The 18,480-nt window shown below is 31.8% G+C and overlaps 1 protein-coding gene across 2 annotated transcripts; it reads left to right on the top strand.

Annotated features, from left to right (window-relative positions):
* Nucleotides 1-207: 207 nt before the first annotated feature.
* On the top strand, nt 208-18,128 carry cd9 (CD9 molecule). 2 transcript variants are annotated; one of them, XM_023349728.1, is made up of 8 exons: nt 208-422; nt 12,972-13,074; nt 14,549-14,646; nt 14,908-14,982; nt 16,011-16,112; nt 16,202-16,291; nt 16,551-16,634; nt 17,581-18,128. In XM_023349728.1, exons 1-8 carry the CDS (start codon nt 354-356, stop codon nt 17,644-17,646), a joined length of 687 nt encoding a protein of 228 aa, XP_023205496.1. In that variant the 5' UTR covers nt 208-353; the 3' UTR covers nt 17,647-18,128. The 2 variants fall into 2 exon arrangements, with proteins under 2 accessions (XP_023205496.1, XP_023205497.1); XM_023349729.1 differs by lacking the exon at nt 208-422 and adding an exon at nt 7,726-7,927.
* The last annotated feature ends 352 nt before the right edge of the window (nt 18,129-18,480 follow it).

Below are 18,480 nucleotides of genomic sequence, written 5' to 3'. Positions count from 1 at the left end.
TTTGATCAAAGAAGACAATAATATTCACTTAGAGATTTTAACCGTGATTTGGTTGAGTTTTCACTTTAAAAGTCCTCAGTTTAGATGTTTAGCATTCTTTACTTTCTTTTGTTTTGAAAATAAAAGACGTTTAAACAAAGAACAAAGGAGAAAAAAACTTTTTTCTTGTATTTCTGTAGGAGTTGAAACCCAGAAACCTCATTTTCTCTCCTCCCAGCTTCAACCGGAGGCGGCCGCCGAGTCCTGACGGAAGTTACCGAGCGCAGCCGAAGTGAAGCCGCGCAGGCTGCAGATTGAACAGCTGGACTTCTCTCCGTTTTCTCCCCGTTGAAAAGTCCGAGGACGCCGCAGAGATGACCGTCCTGTCCAGCTGGGAGCTGTGCGTCAAATACGCAATTTTCATCTTCAACTTTGTCTTCTGGGTGAGTGAACACGGAATTAGGAGATTTTTTAAGCTAAAGGAAACGATGAACTGACATTTGACTTTAGCTTTATCACTTCATTTTTACAGCCGTGGGTCATTTCACGGACGTTTGTTTTTCAGTTAGCAGCGGAGAAGAAAAACTTGAATAAAACTGTGAATTAAGCTTAATGTTGGACTAGTTATTAACCATAAATGGTATGGCATAACGTTATGGGCACTGGAACAATAACGGGGTTTGTACATATTGATGTGTGTGGGAAATATTTTGGCATTTTACTTTGAAACTTGACAAATATCTTAATTTACTTATTGTGGAAAATTGGTGTTTTTTTTTCTAGCAATTATATGACCTTGTAACAGCAGCAAAAATCCCGTTTTTTTCTTGAAAACATGTTGAATTCATCTATAAATGACTCCTGTAGCAGTCAGTGTGGCAGCTAATCTGAAGAGGACTCTGACTGAAGACTGTTGCTGTATGAGAGTCTCATGCTAACATGCTAACGGCAGAGACGACTTCCTGCTAATCCACCACATTTTCTTTTGCTGCTCCTCTTTAAATCTGTTTAAAGAAAAACGGTTTGAACTCACCAAATACTTTTTTACTCTTTTCTGATTGACTTTTTGTTACTTGACTAAAAATATATTGAAGTAGTAGCACATTGCATTTTCTCCAAAGAAATTCAGTAATTTTCTAGAAAGTTTTTTTTAAAACTAAATTTGGAAAGCAGAAAATTTGCTAGAAAACAATTTAACATTTTGATATTATTTTGAGAAATTTCGTAAAAAAAAAAAAAAAAAATACATTTCTGAGATTAATCTCAAAAGGTCTGATTTTTTTTCTTGCAATTTTTCAATTTCTGAGATACAAACACAAAGAATGTGTTTGTAGTTCTGATGAGTTCCACAGGGGGCGCTGTTGACCCCTCCCACCTTTAACATTGAAACATGACCAGGGTTAAAGTTCAGCTTCTCTACAATAACAGTTAACGCAGAAAATGTTCCGTTTGTCGATGTTTCCAGGTTATATTTCCAGTAAACGGTTATTAGTTGGTTTATCTGGCTGGCAGCAGAAATGTGAACCGACTGCAGCAGCTGGGAAACAAAGCTGCTGTTGTTTGGTTGAACTGGGCCTACTGGGAACAGAGAGCAGCTCCAGTTCCCTCAACCAGCAGCCGCCCACTGGGCTGAGAAAACACCTGTAGAGGCTGAGACCGTCAGAAATAAAGACTAAAACCAAGATATCCATTCCAAATGTTTTAGTCTTTATTTCTGGTTAATCCGCTCACTAATGAAATACATAACCAATATCTGTCACGTTTATGCAGAAAGAAAACAAATAATTGAAAGATAATCTGTTCAGGTCAAATATTTCAAGATTTCAAACCAAATCTCACTTCTAGCAATTATTGCAAATGATTGTTGGGTAATTACAATAATTCAAATAAATCATCAAAAGCCGTAAATTATCTAAAATTCATAAAACAAGGAAAATTTAAGTTTTGAAACTGAAATTTTCTATTTCTATTTAATCTTAAATTTCTGACTTTTTTCTAGAAAATTTCTCAAATTAATTAAAAAATTTCTGAGATTTTTTTGGCAGAAAACTTACCAGTAAAATAAAAATCCTCTTTTTATCATTTTCTTTGCAGCAAAACCAAATAATGTAAAGGAAATGTATTATTTCTATAGAGAAGCTCAAACATCAAACTCATGTTTAAAGATGAATGTTGAATATTTACAATGATTCAAATAAACCATTAAAAACCTGGAATAAGGTCAAACTCAAACATGACGGGTCGATAACAGAAACTAGAAACTATAACTATAAACTATAACTATAGACTATAACTGATAAACTATAAACTATAACTGATAACTATAAACTATAACTAATAAACTATAAAACTAAACGAGAAACTATAAACTATAAACTATAACGATAAACTAACATAAACTATAACTATAGACCATAAAACTATAACTATAGACTATAACATAAACGAGAAACTATAAACTATAACTAAAACTGAGAACTAGAAACTATAAACGATAACATAGACCTATAACGAAACTGTATAAACTATAAAACTATAACATAACTATAAAACTATAAACGTATAAACTAGAAACTATAACGATAGCTAAACTATAAAGACTATAACCTATAACATAACTATAAACGATAAACTATAACGATAAACATAACTATAAACTTAACTATAGGACTATAACTATAAACTAATAAACTATAAATAGAAACTATAACCTATAAACTATAACTATAGACTATAAACTATAACTATAAACTATAAACTATAACTATAAACTATAACTATAAACTATAAACTATAACTATAAACTATAACTATAAACTATAACTATAAACTATAACTATAGACTATAAACTATAACTATAAACTATAACTATAAACTATAACTATAGACTATAACTATAAACTATAAACTATAACTATAAACTATAACTATAAACTATAACATAAGACTATAACTATAAACTATAAACTATAACTATAAACTATAACTATAAACTATAACTATAGACTATAAACTATAACTATAAACTATAACTATAAACTATAACTATAAACTATAAACTATAACTATAAACTATAACTATAAACTATAACTATAAACTATAACTATAAACTATAACTATAAACTATAAACTATAACTATAAACTATAAACTATAACTATAAACTATAAACTATAAACTATAACTATAAACTATAACTATAAACTATAACTATAGACTATAACTATAAACTATAAACTATAAACTATAACTATTAACTATAAACTATAACTATAAACTATAACTATAAACTATAACTATAAACTATAAACTATAACTATAGACTATAACTATAAACTATAACTATAAACTATAACTATAGACTATAACTATAGACTATAAACTATAACTATAAACTATAAACTATAACTATAAACTATAACTATAAACTATAACTATAAACTATAAACTATAACTATAAACTATAAACTATAAACTATAAACTATAAACTATAACTATAAACTATAACTATAGACTATAAACTATAACTATAAACTATAACTATAAACTATAACTATAGACTATAACTATAAACTATAAACTATAACTATAAACTATAAACTATAACTATAGACTATAAACTATAACTATAGACTATAAACTATAAACTATAACTATAAACTATAACTATAAACTATAAACTATAAACTATAACTATAGACTATAACTATAAACTATAACTATAAACTATAAACTATAACTATAGACTATAACTATAAACTATAACTATAAACTATAACTATAACTACTATAACTATAACTATAAGACTATAACTATAAACTATAAACTATAAACTATAACTATAACTATAACTATAAACTATAACTATAAACTATAACTATAAACTATAACTATAAACTATAACTATAAACTATAAACTATAACTATAAACTATAACTATAAACTATAACTATAAACTATAATATAACTATAAACTATAACTATAAACTATAAACTATAGACTATAAACTATACGATAGACTATAACTATAAACTATAAACTATAACTATAAACTATAAACTATAACTATAAACTATAACTATAAAACTATAAACTATAAACTAATAACTATAACTATAAACTATAAACTATAAACTATAAACTATAGACTATAAACTATAACTATAAACTATAACTAGAAACTATAACTATAGACTATAAACTATAAACTACTATAACTATAACTAGAACTATAACTATAAACTATAACTATAAACTATAAACTATAACTATAAACTATAACTATAAACTATAAACTATAACTATAAACTATAACTATAAACTATAACTATAAACTATAACTATAGACTATAAACTATAACTATAAACTATAACTATAAACTATAACTATAGACTATAAACTATAGAAACTATAACTAAAACTATAACTATAAACTATAACTATAAACTATAAACTATAACTATAAACTATAACTATAAACTATAACTATAAACTATAACTATAAACTATAACTATAAACTATAACTATAAACTATAAAAACTATAACTATAAACTATAACTATAAACTATAACTATGACTATAACTATAACTATAAACTATAACGATAACTAAACTAGAAACTATAACTATAACTATAAACTATAAACTATAAACTATAAACTATAAACTATAACTATAAACTATAAACTATAACTATAAACTATAACTATAAACTATAACTATAAACTATAACTATAAACTATAACTATAAACTATAACTATAAACTATAACTATAAACTATAACTATAAACTATAAACTATAACTATAAACTATAACTATAAACTATAACATAACTATAAACTATAACTATAGACTATAACTATAAACTATAAACTATAACTATAAACTATAACTATAAACTATAACTATAGACTATAACTATAAACTATAACTATAAACTATAACTATAAACTATAACTATAAACTATAACTATAGACTATAAACTATAACTATAAACTATAACTAAAACTATAACTATAAACTATAACTATAAACTATAACTATAGACTATAAACTATAACTATAAACTATAAACTATAAACTATAAACTAAAACGATAACTATAACTATAAAAACTATAAACTATAACTATAAACTATAACTATAAACTATAACTATAAACTATAACTATAAACTATAACTATAAACTATAAACTATAACTATAAACTATAACTATAAACTATAACTATAAACTATAAACTATAACTATAAACTATAACTATAAACTATAAACTATAACTATAAACTATAAACTATAACTATAAACTATAACTATAAACTATAACTATAGACTATAAACTATAACTATAAACTATAACTATAGACCATAACTATAAACTATAAACTATAACTATAAACTATAAACTATAACTATAAACTATAAATAACTATAAACTATAACTATAAACTATAACTATAGACTATAAACTATAACTATAAACTATAACTATAAACTATAACTATAGACTATAAACTATAACTATAAACTATAAACTATAAACTATAACTATAGACTATAACAATAAACTATAAACTATAACTATAGACTATAACTATAAACTATAAACTATAAACTATAACTATAAACTATAAACTATAACTATAAACTATAACTATAAACTATAAACTATAACTATAAACTATAAACTATAACTATATAAACTATAAACTATAACTATAGACTATAACTATAAACTATAAACTATAACTATAAACTATAAACTATAACTATAAACTATAACTATAAACTATAACATAGACTATAACTATAACTAAAACTATAACTATAACTATAACTAAACATAGACTATAAACTATAACTATAACTATAACTATAAACTATAAACTATAACTATAAACTATAAACTATAACTATAGACTATAAACTATAACTATAAACTATAAACTATAAACTATAACTATAAACTATAACTATAAACTATAACTATAAACTATAAACTATAACTATAAACTATAAACTATAACTATAAACTATAACTATAAACTATAACTATAAACTATAAACTATAAACTATAACTATAACTATAAACTATAACTATAAACTATAAACTATAACTATAAACTATAACATAACTATAACTATAACTATAACTATAAACTATAACTATAAACTATAACTATAAACTAAAACTATAAACTATAAACTATAACTATAAACTATAACTATAGACTATAACTATAAACTATAGACTATAAACTATAACTATAAACTATAACTATAAACTATAACTATAAACTATAACTATAAACTATAAACTATAAACTATAACTATAAACTATAAATACTATAACTAAATAAACGATAACTATAACTACTAACTAAAACTATAGACTATAAACTATAACTATAAACTATAACTATAAACTATAAACTATAAACTATAGACTATAAACTATAACTATAAACTATAACTATAAACTATAAACTATAACTATAAACTATAACTATAAACTATAACTATAGACTATAACTATAGACTATAACTATAAACTATAACTATAAACTATAACTATAGACTATAACTATAGACTATAACTATAGACTATAACTATAAACTATAACTATAGACTATAACTATAGACTATAACTATAAACTATAACTATAAACTATAAACTATAACTATAAACTATAAACTATAACTATAAACTATAACTATAAACTATAACTATAAACTATAACTATAAACTATAACTATAGACTATAAACTATAACTATAAACTATAACTATAAACTATAACTATAGACTATAACTATAGACTATAAACTATAACTATAAACTATAACTATAAACTATAACTATAGACTATAACTATAGACTATAACTATAAACTATAAACTATAAACTATAACTATAAACTATAACTATAAACTATAACTATAAACTATAAACTATAACTATAAACTATAACTATAAATTATAACTATAAACTATAAACTATAACTATAAACTATAACTATAAACTATAAACTATAACTATAAACTTAAACTATAAACTATAACTATAAACTATAAACTATAACTATAAACTATAACTATAAACTATAACTATAAACTATAAACTATAACTATAAACTATAACTATAAACTATAACTATAAACTATAGACTATAAACTATAAACTATAACTATAAACTATAACTATAAACTATAAAATATAACTATAACTATAAACTATAACTATAAACTATAACTATAAACTATAACTATAACTATAAACTATAACTATAAACTATAACTATAAACTATAACTTTAACTATAAATGTCTCTGGTTCATTTATTTCCTAAACAAAAAAATTGGGGGGAAGTGGTTGTTTTTTATTCATTTAAAATAATATATCTATTTATTGTGATCTTTTGTAAACTCCAATGAAAGTGAGAAATGATCATGTTTTATTGGTTAGTTTATAATTAGTTTCTTTATTTTTGGAGCTTCATTCCTTTCATTCATGAACATTCAGACATTTTTCTTCACACAAACGTTTTGTGTTTAGTTTAGTCATTCCTGATAAGATCGTCCACTGGGCCGTTAATGTTGGTTCTGGCCCGGTTCTGCTGGTTAATTGCTTCCACCTGCAGGCTGAGCTGTTCAGCAGCAGGTTTCTGTTTTCTAGTAGGAAGCCAGTCAGTTCTCTCCGCCCTCCATGTTAGACACACCTTGTCCTCCAGGTACTTCCTCCTCCTCCCCCAACATTTCCCAGGTGAGCGTCACAAAGGTTTGGTTCCCTTAGCCTGAGAGCAGATTCTCATTTTTCCTCTTGTGTCGAGTTGGAAGCTCGTATTTTCTGCTGAGGAAAGTTAAATCCTAAACTAGGAGCCATGAATGGAATGCAGTGCATCAAATATGTCATGTTTGTCTTCAACTTCCTGTTCTGGGTACGTAGCGACCGCAGCCTGTTGGTACGGTTCACACTTTAGGCTGTGGCTGTTTATCAAACTAAATGTTTGTTTTCATGCTTGTAGGATTTAATAATGTGTTGCCTCCATTTTTATTTTAATTTGTGAAAATGTTTGCTGTAAACCTGAATCTACTTGATTTTCTTTCTTCCTCCTGCATTTATGGTTTTAACTCAAAATCACCCAAGAAAAATATTTTACCAACACTTTTTTCTGCTTATTTCTAATATTCTCATAACTCTCGGTCAAATAGGAAATTAGAAAATGGTTGAGTCATAAAAATGACTAATTTGAAAGATGTGTTGAGTAACAGACTGTTGGTGTTAAACTGTGATTTATAGTCATGTTGATCCATGATGACTGGAAACATCTTCAGAACTAAAGGTTTTGTAATAAAATGCTTTCTGCTTATTTCTCTCACGTTGAACTAAAACATGATGGAAAATCTTCAGTTTTCCATGTTGCAAAGTTAATAATGTTGCTTCACCTGAAGCTCTGATTTCTTCACAAACTGTCTGTGAGGTCAGACTGGGAGAACTGGGGAGCCCCAGATTTCCCAGTAACCTGGATGAGGTTCATCACTCCATGATGATTATTACGTCTTTAGCTATTTTTGAGAAACATTTTGACAGAAAATATTACATCTTTGTTTTAATAATTCAGAGGTGAATCAATGTTTCTGGCTTAGAATGATCTTTTAAAGGACCAAATTTCTTTATTGAACAGATTTGTACAATTTGTAACTTGAATGTTTTGCTGTGATGCTCAAACTGTAGTGAGATTTAAACATTTCTGCGGTTTTTGAGGAATAATGAAATGTTTTGTGTATTTCTCGTGTTCCCTCCTTTTCTACGTAATGAACTTTTTTCACCGCAGTTTAAACGGTGAAATGTTGACTTGTTGGTTAGGTTTTCTTTAACCAGCTGCTTTCGTCTGGTGACCAACTAAAATAGCATCTCAATGCTAAACATGTTGCTAATGCTAATGTTGGCGTCCAGTCCACATTTCTGGAGACGTTCCCTGAATGATCAGGATTCCTGAAACTCTTTGCTCCAAACTGATGGTTGAATAACAGATTAAAAACAGTAAATATCTTTGTTGAGCTTATATGTCAATTTTTTTCAATGATTTAGAAACAAAAATGATTTTAATTAAAAATGTTGTTTATTTTATCTTAGTTTTTGATTAAAATGCAAATAACTCTATTAAGTAAAATATGTTGGTTCTAGTTGATGGTGGTTAAACTGTTGATCAGGTTCTGGTTGAGAAATCAAAGCCTGATCTCCAATTGTCCTTGTGGGCCTTTTCTACTAACCTGCATGTTCAAACAGGAACAGTGTTTTGTTTCTGCTTTACGTCCATCCACAGTTGTTACGTTTGTCTTGTTGTCTTAACTGATCATTAACAGCGTTAAACAGGGAGTGTGAGGTCTGACGCATGGGGCCGCAGTAATCTTCTTCTGGTTGCTCTCATGACTCGCCATGTTCACATCTTGTTTTTCAGCAGGACACGACTCCAGCAGTCAGTTTGTGGCTAAGAATGCTGAGCTGATAAATACATTTGATGATTTCCACATAATCTATTGCCGTAATATAAAGTGTAAGAATTTCCTATCTGGTAAAATTAACCTTTATCTGCCTGGACTGGTTCTCCTTTCTGAGCATGAACCCAGCAGAGAAGAACCGTTTGACTCGTATTGTTAATTATATTAATGCATCACACAGAGGGAGAATAGAGAAGCAGCTCAGGAGCAACAACACCAGGCAGGTGTGGCAGGGTGTCCAGCAACCAGCCATGCACGGAGGGAACAACTTCCCTGGCAGAGGAGATGAATATCTTCTTTGCCCGCTTTGAGGTGACACCTACCACAGCTCCACCACAGCTGCCTGTCCACAGCAGCTCTGCTCTCACAGTAGAGTGAGGTGAGGCAGGTGATGAGGAAGGTGAACCCAAGGAAGGCTGCGGGACCTGACGGTGTGTCGGGACGGGTGCTTAAAGACTGTGCAGACCAACTGGCTGGAATCTTCACAAAGATTTTTAACCAGTCCCTGTCTCAAGCCACTGTCCCTCCCTGCCTAAAGTCCTCTACCATTGTCCCCCTGCCGAAAAGAACCAACATCAACACCCTGAACGACTACCGTCCAGTGGCACTCACACCGATCATCATGAAGTGCTTGGAGAGACTGGTGCGGAGTCACATCCTCGCTGGCCTGCCTGCTGAGCTGGACCCTCTCCAATTTGCCTACAAAGCAAAGAGGTCCACAGAGGACGCTGTATCCACAGCACTTCATGCTGCCCTGACCCACTTAGAGAAGCAGGGGAGCTACGTCAGAATGCTCTTTGTGGACTTCAGCTCAGCATTTAATACTATACTTCCCCAACGTCTGGTGTCCAAGCTAGCAAACCTTGGGCTCCCATCAGCCACCTGCAGTTGGATCCTGGACTTCCTAACAGGTCGCTCCCAGAGGGTCAGACTGGGCCCCCACACCTCCACTGCTCTGAGCCTGAACACCGGATCGCCACAGGGTTGCGTGCTCAGCCCACTTCTCTACACCCTCTACACTCATGACTGTGTCTCCAACCACCTCAGCAACAAGACCATAAAGTTTGCAGATGACACGACTGTTGTTGGTCTCATCTCAGGCGGGAAGGGGGAGCTGGAGTACAGGGATGAGGTGAAGCGGCTGTCAGAGTGGTGCAAAGTCAATAACCTGCTCCTCAACACCTCCAAAACAAAGGAGCTGGTGATCGACTTCAGGAAGAACAAAACGGACATCCAGCCTCTCACCATCAGTGGGACCTGTGTGGAGAGGGTCCCAGTGTTCAGGTTTCTGGGCATGGAGTTGGAGGACAAGCTAACCTGGAGCACCAACACCAAGGAGCTGTTGAAGAAGGCACAGCAGAGACTGTACTTTCTGAGAATACTCAAGAAGAACCGTCTCTCCTCAGACCTGCTGCAGGCCTTCTATCACTGCTCCGTAGAGAGTGTGCTCATGTACGGTCTGTGTGTGTCTGGTACGGCAGCAGCACATCTGCGGACAAGAAGGCGCTCCAGAGGGTTGTTAGGGCAGCAGAGAGAACCATAGGCTGCCCCCTCCCCACTATGGAACAGATTTACACTTCCAGGCTCCACAAGAAAGTTTTGGACATTTTAAATGACTCTTCACACCCTGGCCATGGTCTCTTCCAGCTGCTGCCATCAGGCAAGAGATACAGAGCAATAAAAACCAGGACAAATCGCCTAAAAAACAGTTTTTACCCGATGGCAATCATGGCACTAAATTCAAAGGCATAAGAACTTCTGCTCTTGACACCACTTTGTTATAAATGTATATTCTGTTGTGACACCTCCAGGCGCTGCAACCATCTTCTGATGTCTATTTATTTCTCATTTTGTACTATTTATTTATTTATCTTTGTATATTATGTATATACACATAACCTGCATCTTAACTCGAGTCGAGCAAATCTCAATCTCGTTGTAATCTGTTGATGACAATGACAAATAAATCTTATCTTATCTTAAGGTTATAAAACTAACACAAACTTTAATTGGCTCAGAAATAAATCCTGCATTGAACTGCTGCTAGCTGTAAAAGTTGGGTGCTGATATCTAACAAAGGAAATGGTTAAACTTAATTAGTTTAACAAAACTAGAACGGTCAGCTGATGTGAAGATGAGGAACAGAGAGAAATGTTACTGAGTTTATTTCCCAGAGGGCTTTGATGTAGAAAGTATCACATTAACATTTAAATGTTTTTTTTTTTTTTGCATTTCATGTTTTCAACTGAAAAATGTAGATTTGAATCTTTATCAGTAAGGATAACGTAACGCTTCATGAACCTTTTTTTTCAGGTTCCACTTCATTAATTTTCATTCAGAGTTGAAAACATTCATAAGCTGCTTTACTTCATGTGAAACTCCCAGTTCCACCACACACATCAGTCATTCTGCGGGATGTTGCAGCGGTTATTTGGGTGATGATGTAAGCTGTTGCCATGGAGACAGTGAGTCAGTTTTGTTTGTGTGGAGGAGACAAATGACTGTTAATCTGTTTTGAGAAACGGTTGTTAAATTGCTTCTTGGAACGAATTAAAAAATCTGTCAACTCAATGAGACTAGGCATGAAACTGTCTGCAATTCTTTACAGATTTCTTCTATTTTTGCTTTTCTGTCATAATTTAATGTTTCAGATCATTAGATTTTAATGTTGTGCCACCTGTAGCAGCAACAACCGAATTTAATAAAATGCAGTTTTGTTGTTTTTCTGACCTTCCACATTCTTACCTGGGAATTCCTCCAGTGCATGTTCCAACTGGTTTTCTTCTTTAAACCGGTTTGTGTTGAGGGTAAACCAGTCAACCTGTTGGGTTTTTCTCCTGAGGTTCAGGTGACTTGATCAGTTAATCAGTTTTTGCAAAACTCAGGATTTTTCTCATTTTGATTTGCAGCTTCAACCAGACTTTGGCAGAAGCTCAGCAGAGCAAATTTCTACTTATTTAAACTTTATTATAAACCCAATAATAAATTGTCTCAGAAGTTATTGTGCTAAATGATTTCGCAATGTCATTGTTTAAATATTATTATGGTAATGGCATAATATAAAATCATTCTCAGAGATCAGTAAAGTTTAACATTTAAAAATAAACAACAAATAAAACGAGTTATGAAAACTCTGCAAACAAAATGTCCTTTAAAAAGTTGAGCTCGTTTTAAATGTATCATATGATGAAGTGATTTATTGTCAGGTCAATTTGTCTTCTGGGAAACTTTTAGTGATATTTTTTGAATGGCAATTTTGTTTAGTCATCATAATCCATTTTATTTATGGTTTTGGTTGTGTGTGTTTTATGTTGGATATTTAAAATGTTTTCTTTCCAAAACTAACGTTTGTCTTTGAGAGCCATGCTGCCAGCTGTGTTTGTAGCTGAACATTAGACATGAAATGTTTTAGGAACGGCTGATATGAAGTTTGCAGCGTATAAAATCAGAACATGACTCGGGTTTGACGTCTTCCTGCAGCTTGCAGGAACCGGAGTTCTGGCTGTGGGATTATGGCTTCGTTTCGACTCCAGGACCAAACCACTGTTTGAAGGAGAAGACTCGCCCTCCGTCTTCTTCACTGGTAAGGTTTAAAATAGTTTTTATATGTAAAAAAATGAACATGTCCCTCATACTCCATAGGATAAACCCAAGTTTGACAAACGTCCATCTTTAAACCATTGCTTCTGCTGCTCCAGTCTTGGTGTTTAATTCGTTTTAACGACTCGCTCACTTCCACAGACCATCACCGCTTCCTTCTCTTGTGACCATCTCTGGTCTGTTTTATAAACTCCTAAATGAGTTGATGGTTTTGTGACGGACTGAGCTGCAGCAGAGCGGCTGAATCCAGGGCGGTCCACAGTGGGCCTGTGACCTGCCGGCGCTTTCCAAACACACACAAATCTTTATTCACAGCAGGACAGTCGGGTCTTTGTTCTCCTGACGTCTCAGCGGATCCGTCCCAGAGACTCGCCCCCGCCTCCAAGTGGGACGCAGGATGACAGAGGATTGGAATAAAATGATAAACATCTTAATTACAGCTTCAGAGTGGTGATGGTTATTATTCTCCCACATTTAATTTTTGTATCCTTGAATTATGACTCATCCACATGAAAGCCAAGAAAACATCCAACCATCGTCACTGTTTCTAAATCCCTTCTGTGGTTCAGAAATCCAGATCTGGCTTTGTGAAAACATGGTGATGAAATATTCCTCCATCTGGAAATTGGAAATTCAGAAAAGCTGACGCCTCGTCAGTAAGCTCCAATTTTGCCATTTACTTTACTTTTCAAAATCATTTTTGAATATATAAAGTTTTATTCCACAGGCAGAGAGATCATTGGTTTCAAAAAGCACAAATGTTTGCAACATGTGGTCAATATGATGGTTCTTCCAGATGTGTTTTAAAATTAAATAAGTCAAGATTTGCAGAAATGTGCTGACGGTTTGGTAACAATAAGTAAAACTGTTTTTCCATTTAAAACAATGGGATTGGCTGGTTTTTAAAAAAAACAATTATTTGAGCTTTTAAAATGTATAAAAAGTATTTGGCTAACCTTATCTTTTCTATGTGCAAAAAAAGCTTTATTTAACTAGCTTTTCATTAATGTTTCCATTTATCAAAAGCAATATTTAGTGAACTTCTCATAAACGTTTCCAGTTAGCAGCTGCCTATTTTCTTATTGATGGAAAAGCTTTATTATCTTTTCCATTAAAAAATCATTTTTTTCCTAATGGCATCTTTTCACAATAACAAGATTAGGTGGATATTCAAGATACTTTTTTAAATAAAATCCCACATTCCTGCATGGAAATCATGTTTTAATAATCTAATCTTTAATGTTTTGATTAGCTGTAAGGTGAAAATCATCCTAATTAATGGAAGAAACGGCTTGAAAACATTAATTTGTAATACTTACTCTGGTGCGAGAATATTTCTTTTCCAGATTTCAAGCATGCTGTTGAAGCTGTTTTTATTTATGTGTACTTTCTGCTTCCTGCATGTTCGCAGCATGAATCTCTGTAAACCCTCTCAGAGACTCGGCTTGTTTCCTCAGGTGTGTACCTGCTGATTGCTGCAGGAGGGTTGATGATGGTGGTGGGATTCCTGGGATGCTGTGGAGCCATTAAAGAGTCGCCCTGCATGCTGGGACTGGTGAGTCTTTCTTTACAGAAAACAACATGGAAATAATCCAATTAGCAAAGAAGATGCTGTTTATTTTGATATAAAGTGTTAAAGGGAAAAGTCATTGCTTTTTATATAAAGAAATACAAATTATATTCATCTTATTAACAGCCATCAGCTTATAAACAAATAAATGCAAATAGATCAATACAATTGCACGGAGGGATACAGTAGAGTAAGGTGGTAAAAGTAGTAGTTTGAAAAAAGATCAATTTTTGTTTCTTGGTCTAGTTCTTCATCTTCCTGCTCATCATCTTTGCTGCTGAAGTGGCTGCAGGGATCTGGGGCCTCTCCAACACACACACGGTAAAACGAAAACCTACCGTAAAAACTTCTCGCCAATGAAATGGAATATTATCGAAAGTTTAATCATTTTCAGTCATGTGGTTTTTAGTTTGAATTTTTTGGGGGTTCATTTGCTGTAATCAGTTTCTCCAAACATTGTAACTTCACATATGGGCAATAAAAAAGTTGTTGATCCAGAAATGTGGGCCCGTCCAACAGTAAGTTGGTGCCGTATTTATCAGGGCCGGGTTCTAAATCTGAAAATGGATCATGATTTTAGCATTTCATTGCATATTTATTATAATTTTTTAAACACCAGTAGCAGTGATTGCAAAGAGGTTATTTTCTTTGTGGTTGGAAGCATGGTGAGAATAAAAACATGCAATTAAAATATACAGTAGGTATATTTTTTCCCTTTTTAATACTTTACAGTTGGTATTTGGATATCATCAATTTCTTCCAATAACACATAATTACTTAGTGATATTTTCAAATTTCCTGTCAATTTGAAGCATTTTGTAGCTCAAACACTCGAGCTGTTCTCATTTTCTCTTTTATTTTGAAGCCCGATGGCAGATCATTGGACGTGTTTTCTATTGATATTATAAATCTGATGTGAAAATGTATTTTATTTTTGAACAAACACAAAGTAAAAACAGAAAAAAATACAACACATTATCATGCCCGTTGACATGCAATTTTCCATAATTTGTTCGAAAATAAGCAGAAGACGCAAGATCTTAGTATTTCCTGCTTCTCTCATAACCCGCAAACATTTAAATATCCCCAAACCAAATAAATTATTTGGTTAAATTAAATTATTCCTACATTGAATGACACCTAACCTTCAAATTCTGATCCTTAAATGTGCAATTATTTATAGATTTTCAATATCTGCATTTTTGGTCCATCCTATGCAACATGTTTTCCAATAAGCTCCTGTGTTTTATACTTGTTTTAATCTCATCATTTAATCCATTCCATAAATCAACCCCACACACTGATATACAAAAACTTAAAGTTTTGCATAAGTTTTCCTGTCTCTACAGGTGATAGAGGAAGTTACAGAGTTTTATAAGCAGACCTTTGACAACTACAAGACCACCAAACAGGAAGCGCTGAAGGAGACCCTCCGCCTCATCCACTTTGGGGTGAGAGCCCACACCTGATTCCTCTTTCTTTATCCAGTCATCAACAAATGACCAACCGGCTTAGACTTTGAATGGTTTCCGTTTCACAGCTGAACTGCTGCGGTAATACAGGAAGCTTGTTCGATGCTGCCAAAGACATCTGTCCAAAGCAGGAAGGACTGGCCGTCCTCGTTACCACGGTATTGAGATGAATTTGAAGCAATGATCGTCTTCCCCAAGTAAAACTTTTAAAACTGGATTTTGTTTAAAGGCTGTAGAACGGTATAATGTACAAACATCAACCCAACTTATAGAGTTTTAACAGGTTTTAAAATGCATTTCATACTGTTTCTGACTTTTCTCCAGTTTCTTTAATCTGTAGATATTAAGGTAGAAAAAGCTTAACAATGTCCATTAGTAAGAAATCTACTTAATACACAACTTTTTATTTTCTTACAGAGCTGCCCAAAAGCCATCGATGAAGTATTCAACAACAAGCTGCACATCATTGGGGGCGTTGGGATCGGTATCGGAGTCATCATGGTGAGTGTGCTACCAAAGAAAGCACTGACAGTTAAAAGCTACACTGATGTTTAGTGCATTAGACTAATAAGGAAGTGTATTCAAGATAAAACAGCAGCTCAGCTTTTCTACTAGTAAAAACACTAATTTAACAAATATCTACCTTTGTCCAGTAAAAAAAATCCTAACTGGGATAGCTTGTAGCCTTTCCACAAGTTAAAAAGCTCATTTCCAATGGATACAAGTAAAAACACACTTGGCTCAGCTTTTAAACTTGTCAAAATACTAATATGGCAAAGGTTTAGCTTAGCTTTTCCACCGGTAAAACAATCCTAACTAGGCTAACTTTCAGCCTATTGTTTCTAGATAAAAAAAAGTAATTTAAAAGATTTGGCTCAGCCTTTCCATTGGCAAAAACTCCCAGTTTATCACAACTTTAACTTAGCTTTTACATGGGTGAAAATGCTACTTTAGCATACATTTGGGTTAACTTTTCCACTAATAAAATGGAAATTCTGCACTTTTTACAATAAGTTAAAAAACTTTTTAAATGATTGGTTCATTCATTGTAACATTTCATAAAAGTATGAAGTTTGCCATGAGGGGATTAAACCTGCAGCGAGGTAAAATTTTAATATTGATGAGGTTGTTGGGACATATTTCATGGTTGCCCGAAATTATTAAATATAACTGTTGGATAACTTTCCAGGTTGTATTTGTTCAAGACTTATTGACACAATAGTAATTTTGTCCTTTAGCAGAAGGAGCAGAAAAATCCTAAATGAAAACCCAAATACTATAATCAGTATTTTTGAGAATACATCCAATTACTACTTTTAAAAAATTAAAAACGTTAAATGAAAACTCCTGCAGGCAACAGTTGATCCTCATTCGGCTAATCTTTATATATGATTTTTGTTCAGATAAATCTTTCAGAAGTAACTTGTGCCCACTTATTTTTCTGCAGATCTTTGGAATGATCTTCAGCATGATGCTTTGTTGTGCCATCAAGAGGTCCAGAGAATTCGTGTAAACTGGAAAAAATGCTTTTTTAAAATTTATCATGTTTGTAACCTGCTGCTTTTGAGTTTAAGCAATTTTAATTTGCTAGTTGGATTCATACAGGATGACCACATCGATCTATGAGTGTATGAAGCCTCTACCGTGTTTAGGATTTGCAGGAAGATTATTTTTGTACACAAGGCAGAACTGAAATATGTTGTGCTTTCAAAATAAACTTAGTTTTCATGAGGAGACAAAAGGTAACACGTAGGACTCTGTTTTTGTTTTTTAATCTTATGTTAAAATCCAATTTTGTTTTGTTTACAAATGCACTAAAGGTTTATGTGGTGTAACCCAACATTTTATTGTGGATTACTAAATATTTTGACACAGTATGAGATTCTTTTTTTTAATCAAGAACTGTGGAGTTTTATGCAAGTATGATGAATGCAGTTCATGTTTACGATGTCAGATAAGGATCTAATAAACATCGATTTTTGTGTTACAAAAACATTTTTCAGTGTTTCTCAATTGTTTTCAAACTGTCCAAGGTGATTTCAATTCTGGTTTCTAAAGATGATGCACTTTTAAATCTACTGAAGGGGAAAACAGGGTCTTGTTTGGGGGGGGAAGCAGTTAAGACATTTAAAATTGAGATTTCAGACGATTTAAGTGAGTTAAGTCAGATATTTGTGGTGTATTGACCAGCTGGTCTGTAAACCATCAAATCCTTCATTTTGTTGTCCAATTTGTTTAAGAATTTAATATGATTTGATTTTACAAATATTTTATGTGTCCCTTTTTAATCAAAACTTTGTATGCCTTTTGGGGTACAGCTGTGTTGCACATCTAGAGACCAAAATGT

Source organism: Xiphophorus maculatus, chromosome 17 (assembly GCF_002775205.1).
Source record: "Xiphophorus maculatus strain JP 163 A chromosome 17, X_maculatus-5.0-male, whole genome shotgun sequence".
In the NCBI taxonomy this organism is placed as follows: domain Eukaryota; kingdom Metazoa; phylum Chordata; class Actinopteri; order Cyprinodontiformes; family Poeciliidae; genus Xiphophorus; species Xiphophorus maculatus.
The sequence above is the reverse complement of the archived record's forward strand: the minus strand, read 5'-3'. Positions and strand labels throughout refer to the sequence as shown.

Coding starts and splice junctions, on each gene's coding strand:
- cd9 (XM_023349728.1), top strand. CDS start 354: ATGACCGTCCTGTCCAGCTGGGAGCTGTGCGTCAAATACGCAATTTTC. Junction 423..12,971: donor TCTTCAACTTTGTCTTCTGG/GTGAGTGAACAC, acceptor GTCTTCCTGCAG/CTTGCAGGAACCGGAGTTCT. Junction 13,075..14,548: donor GCCCTCCGTCTTCTTCACTG/GTAAGGTTTAAA, acceptor TTGTTTCCTCAG/GTGTGTACCTGCTGATTGCT.